This window comes from Tinamus guttatus, unplaced genomic scaffold, assembly GCF_059628265.1.
Source record: "Tinamus guttatus ecotype Peru unplaced genomic scaffold, ASM5962826v1 Tinamus_guttatus_pri_ptg000048l, whole genome shotgun sequence".
Classification (NCBI taxonomy): domain Eukaryota; kingdom Metazoa; phylum Chordata; class Aves; order Tinamiformes; family Tinamidae; genus Tinamus; species Tinamus guttatus.
In genome coordinates this window covers 119,703-125,792 of record NW_028288582.1, presented here as the reverse complement: position 1 = coordinate 125,792, position 6,090 = coordinate 119,703, and the positions used below count along the sequence as shown (strand labels likewise).

Here is a 6,090-nt window from a genome sequence, read left to right as displayed (position 1 = left end):
TGGCCTCGCTGTGGGCGGGGCGGGGCGTCGCGGCGGGAGGGGCGTGGGTTCAGGGCACGATGGGCGTGTCCTCGCGGCGGGAGGGGCGTGTCCTCGCGGCGCGGAGGGGGCGTGGCGACGCCGGCACGACCCGCCGCGCCTCGCCCAATGCGAGCGAGGGGGCGGGGCGCCGCGGGCGGGCGGCGATTGGCTGCGCGCGGGCGTGCGTGCGCGCCGGGCCCCGCCCCGCCCCGTGCCACGTCCGTGCGGCGCCTGCGGCGGGGCCGGTGACGCGCGGCGCTGGGAGCCGGAGCCTCGTGCGCGCGCCCCGCGGCCGCCCTGGGAGCCGGAGCCTCGTGCGCGCGCCCCGCGGCCGCCCTCGGAGCCGGTACCGCGGGGAAGGGGGCGCTGAGGGGCGGCGGGTGCGGGGCGCGTTTGTGCCGCGGGGCGGCTCTGGGGCCTCCCGCTCCCGCGGGACCTCCCCTGCAGAGGCTGCCCCCCGGGGGCTGTGTGGGGACCTTCCCCCCCGCTTTGGGAGGCGTCTCGGTTTGGGGCCCCCGGGGGGTGCCGCGCTGCCGCCCCCCGCCCCGCGAGGCCCTTTGTGCCGGGGCTCCCCTGCCCGGCCCCGGGAGGCCGTTAGTGCCGCGGGGACCCCGCGAGGGGCTGGGGGAGCTGTGGGGCCGCGGGGGCTCTTTGGGGAGGTCCCCGCGCGCTGCGGGCGCCCCGTCCCCACGCGGCTCCCGGGCGCATCCCCGGCGCGGCGGGTGCCGCTTCCCGCAGCGCGGAGCATCCCCGGGAGCCCCGGGGCCGCCGGGCCAGGCCCTCGGGACGGGCCCCGGCTCTCCGTGAAGTTTGTGGTTCAGCCGGCGCCTTCCCGCGCCGTTCCCGGCTCCGGGACGCGCGTGGAGCCGCTGGCGCAACCCACGCATGCACCCACGGGAGGCTGCAAAATAACCCCTGGGTCATCGCTGTGCATCAAACTACCCCGGCTGCTTGAAAATATCGGTTTTTCATTTCCTTCGTGTGCTCTTTTCGCCACACGCGCACTTAGTATCCTGTAATCGGAACTGAGATGCGCGTGAGCTTCATGTACACTCCGAGCAGAACATTATCTGCATGGAGTTGTGGGAAAAATCATGGATTTGGGGAGGGCTTTTTAACGGACGGGTAAATAGCAACACTGGAATGGCCGAGGTCTGGAAATAGAGATGGCAGGTGAGCTGCTTTGACTAGGGAGGCTTTAGGTTTGCGTAGCACTGGCGTAAATAAAACCCTGGCTGTGGGTCCGCGGTCCCCCGTGTATCAGCTCGTGTTATCTGATCAGTGACACTCAAACCTGGCACTCGCAAAATTGACTCTCAATTCCTATTCTCCATCTGTAGGAAGAATTTTTTCTTTGTACATTTCCCTATCAATTCCCTTTCTCAACTGACGTGCAATGAGAATTTCTGTTCCTATTTAACTAGTTTGTTTTTTTCACGTTTACATCTCAGGTTGTTTAAGGGAGTACGGATTTAAAGGCCCATGTACACCAGTAGGTGGCATAAGAAAAAGATGACTTTTTTTCCTTGAAGAAGCCGTTTCAGCTGTGTTTCCGGATCTGCCTTCAGTTCCCAGACTTGCCTGCTGCAGTGAAGCGCTTTGCAGAGAGCATCCTCCGCGCTTTCTAGGCAGCTTCCTGGGATCATAATATATCTTACTTGGAAAAGTATTGGTCCCTGACCGTTTTTTCTTGTTGCTGTGTGCAACTAGCACATCTTCTGTGATTAAGTTAATTTGGAGTATAGTTTCAGGAGGGGGTGCTGCGATAAGCTCTGTTGACTCCAGGTGCCTCACTAGTTACTCCATCAATGAGAAAGTGGGAGTAATTTGCTCATATCTAGCAATTATACAATATATCCCTCTGCTTCCTTGTCTCCCTAATCCCAAACAATACGCAATTCCCACTCTCTCTTTTTAATCTTTAACAGGTGGCCCACGTGGCTTTGGCAGCTTTACATTTTATCTGTTAATGGACAATAAGGCACTGCTCTATAGCTGAGGTGGCGTTGGGCTTTGTAAACACACAAAGCAAACACGACTGCGTGGAAAACGTTTCATGGACACGAGGCAGCTCTTGGACTATCTGTGTTCTCATGTGTGCCGTGGCGCTCGGCTGAGGGACTGGATGTTTACACGTAATGAGCCTGGTTTAAAAACTGCGCTAGTCCTACCCCCAGTTTAAAATCTGAGGAATATTTACACAGATTACCTTAGACTCTGTTCACAGGAGCTTAGCAGTGTTTTCTCTTTAAACTGATGCAGAGGCTAAATATCTTAGTCGATGCCTTAGCTGCCTTTTTGTTTATTTTATTTTCCTTCTGAAGGAACACCAGCAACTCCATAGCCCAACCATCAAAGCTGTGTTTGTGTTGACTTTAGATAGCGTGTGCTCTTTGCTTAACCCGCTCTGGTGGCGTTTAGCTTCACTGGAAAGATAAAGTGACCAAGTTCTGGTTCACCTACCTGTCGTCGCATCCCAGGGAGCACAGTATAACCAAGAAAAAGGATCTAAAAATGCCGTTAAAATGATGGCAAAGCAGAAGGTCCCTTGTGCGCTCTCTTGCAGGAGCCCGTTGCAGCCATGATGCCGGTGGCGGCCGTGATGCCGGACGACACGCCGATGTTTGACCCCAGCATCCTCCACGAGCTCGACTGGAGCGAGAACACGGCGACGTTTTCCCCTGCCATTTCCCCCTTGGACCCGGGGGATGGCCTGGTTATGAGACCACTCTGCACCGCGGACTTAAATCGAGGTAGGGTCCTGCTCAATGGACTTAGGCTCAGGCCTAAGCTGGGTGCTGGACCAGGTAATGTGCGTTCCTGAGGTATCTCAGAAGTTAAGGATTGCTTCTTTTAGCTGCTCTGGGTCCTTTATCGGAAGGGAATCTGAGCCCTTGGCATCAGAATGGTTGCTGGTGTGCTGGGTGACGTTCAGAATTGCTTCTACTCTGTGAATAAGTGTGGAAACCAATCTTCAAACTCAAATCTTACAGATAATCCTTGATTTCTGTTCGCCACCCTTTGGGATAGGGAATATAGCTGTTCTTATTCTTCCCTTTATTAAAATAATGTAAACCAGCATTTTTAGGTTTCTTCAGATCTGAAAATTGGGAAAAAAAAAAAAAAAAAAGTTGTCCTGAATGTTTAGCAGAGTATTTGGATAACGTCAGGCTTATCCATTTCTTGTTTGAATGCAAGTGTCTTTTTTCGGCCGTACTCAAGTCGCAGTTTGCCGGTTCGTTAGCTGATCCCTGAGCATAGCTCAAGGCATGGGCTTTGATTTTGAAGATTACGGTCTACTTTTACAATATGCAGAATGCACCATTTTACCTGCCAGCAATTAGATGGTGCCGTGGGGCTCCAGGCAGCCGTCGCGGGCTGTTCCGTACTCTTGGAGCCAGTTGTGTGTCTTTATACCTCACTGAATCTCTTTTTTCCCCTCTTCTCTTTTATAACAGGCTTTTTTAAGGTCCTGGGTCAGCTCACTGAGACTGGAGTTGTAAGCCCAGAGCAGTTTATCAGTGAGTATATCATTATTTCTTGCCGTTTCCAGAGAGATTGCTGGGGCCAAAAGATATTGATGCCGAAAGCAAATCTACCTGGGTGTGTGACTGGTGCCAGGGGGACTTTTTTAATCTTTCAGGGCAGACTTTGTCACTCCAGTTTGGATTCAGCTGCTGCTACCTCAAAGGGCTAAATTGTGTATTGGGTTTTGAACTGGAGGAGTGTAACAGGTTACTGGGGATGGCTTGTTCTGGCTGAACGATTGCAGTGCCAGCAACGAAGCAGGGGCTTCTCTCTGCTCCTGGATCCTTTTTAAGATGATCCAGAGCTCATGAAGCTACGAGCTCACTTCACTGGTTTGCTTGAAATGTAAGAGCTGGGGTGGCTCCTGCCACCTCGGTGCTGGTGCAGATGCTGAAGAAGGAAGGTTCTCCTAGCAGCTAAGGAAGGGCATTGGTTTCATGTCTCCTTTATCCCTATTTTGTCTCTTTTGGGGTTGGCTCAGGAGCTTTCTGGTACCATTTTCACCATGGCCTGTGCTGCTGAACTCCTCAGTGATGTGCGTTCAGAACCTGTTGCCAGTGTTTGACCATTTGAATGTCTGTCTGCTCCCGCAGAAACATTTGAACACATGAAGAGATCTGGAGATTACTACGTTACTGTTATAGAAGATATAAATCTTGGGCAGATTGTTGCTACAGCAACACTGGTTATAGAACATAAATTCACTCACTCCTGTGCAAAGGTATGTTCTGCAGCTGCAGCCTGAAGAAAAAGATCCTGTCCCCAGACTACCTCTGTTTGTTATTATGGTGCTACCGTGTGACAAAGTATGTTCTCCTGCATCAGTGCAGAGGCATCTTTTAGGTGCTGCTCTCTTGGGTAATGGTAAAAGGAAGCTTTGGCTTAAGGTAAAGAGCAGTTTGATGCCTGCCCCGTTCTCTTGTCCTGAAATTTTGAGCTAGACTTGGTTGTGGAGCAGACGGCTGCGGATCTCGCGCCTGCAGAGCCCCAGTCGGACACGTGGAGCCAGGGTGCAAGGGCAGCTCCTGCTCGGGGCGCTGGAACGGGCACGACGAGCGTGTCTGGCACGGGGGGAATCCCTGAAGTCTGCATCCCGTTAGGAAATCCAAGCGAGAAACACGGAGCGAGAGGGAAATGAAAACAACAGCGTGCCCCTGAGCTAACACCTGCCTGTGTTTTCACAGAGAGGAAGGATAGAAGACGTCGTAGTAAGCGGGGAGTGCAGAGGAAAGCAGCTGGGTAAACTGTGAGTATTCCCTCTCCCTACCAGCCAACAGCAGGCAGGGCAGGAGCCCCGTATCCGTGTGCCCTCCCAAGGGGATCACGGATGAGATGAGCACAGGCTGCAGCTGCAGCCGAGGTGGCAGGGGGACGTGGTGGCCATTGGTGGCCGTGCCGACCAGCCTGTCCCTTTGTCCCTGTGGGTAGCGCTGCCCTCGCTGCTCTGCCTGCCCGTCCTGCCCTGCAGGACACGGGATTGGCTTTTCCCTTGGGATGGGAGCTCTCCTGCGTGCTCAGGGAGACTCGGGAAAACCGAGTGGCTGCTCCCAAACATCGGCGTTACGGGAGGAAGGCTGCTCTGTGTGAGCAGGCATTTACCATAGCCTCACACCCTGCTCTGATATAGGTGCATCCCCAAACGTGTGGGTGTTTTTGATGGGGAAAACTAGCTGGTACCTGAAGTGGAACGCTGCTTTCTGTGGAGATTTAGGGGAAAAAGAGAAAAAGGCCCAATAAAAGCATTTCGCGAGTTTTTTCCCAGGGAAACTTTGGATTCTATTTCTTGTAGGAATCTAAATCTCCCTAAGTTTGTTTTCAAAAGTGGCTTCTACTAAAAACTTCGGCTAATCAAATGTTAATTGATTCAGTGTTCCGACTGTTTCCTTTAACCTCTGGTTTTCTGTGTCTTGCAGATTAACATCCACCCTTACGTTGCTCAGTAAAAGGCTGAACTGTTACAAAATTACTCTCGAGTGTCTGCCAAAAAACGTGGCTTTCTATAAGAAGTTTGGCTATTCGGTATCTGAAGAAAATTACATGTTTCAACGGTTCTTTAATTAAGAACTTAGTCTTTTATTTTTTCTTTTCGTAAGGACTGTTGGTGGAGGAGCTTGTGCGACGAACCTTCTCTTTGTGGAAAATTTATATTGTTCATTGCTGCAAATATAACAATCCCTATAAATACTCAACGTCAAGATGTGTAAAACCTGCAAAAAACCTTACTGACATTTTAGAAGGGTTCTCTGGGGTAGGAGATGAGCTCTTAGAACTAATTTTTACTACTGTTCAGTCAAAGTGAAGCTTCTTTTGTTCTAGCTGGGTTACAAAGGATCTTGCTAAAGGGATGGTTTTTAACCAAAGGTATATATTTTTATCTCAAATTTTTTCTTGCCTTGTATTTTTCTAAAGTTTTGCGCTTCTTTTCTTGGTAGCCAAAGTGCAGCTCATGGGATTGTGCTCCTCTCTGTGCTTCACCGCTGGAAGATGCGACCTGCGCAGGGACGCTGCTCTTGCGCAGGATCAGGGATGTGGAATGGGAAT

General features: G+C 52.2%; 1 protein-coding gene across 1 annotated transcript; it reads left to right on the top strand.

Annotated features, from left to right (window-relative positions):
- Positions 1-343: 343 nt before the first annotated feature.
- GNPNAT1 (glucosamine-phosphate N-acetyltransferase 1) lies at positions 344-5,783 on the top strand. The gene is made up of 6 exons (XM_088538915.1): positions 344-367; positions 2,588-2,774; positions 3,480-3,542; positions 4,143-4,270; positions 4,734-4,795; positions 5,463-5,783. The coding sequence occupies exons 2-6, from the start codon at positions 2,603-2,605 to the stop codon at positions 5,608-5,610; spliced, it is 573 nt and encodes a 190-aa protein (XP_088395041.1). The 5' UTR covers positions 344-367; positions 2,588-2,602; the 3' UTR covers positions 5,611-5,783.
- The last annotated feature ends 307 nt before the right edge of the window (positions 5,784-6,090 follow it).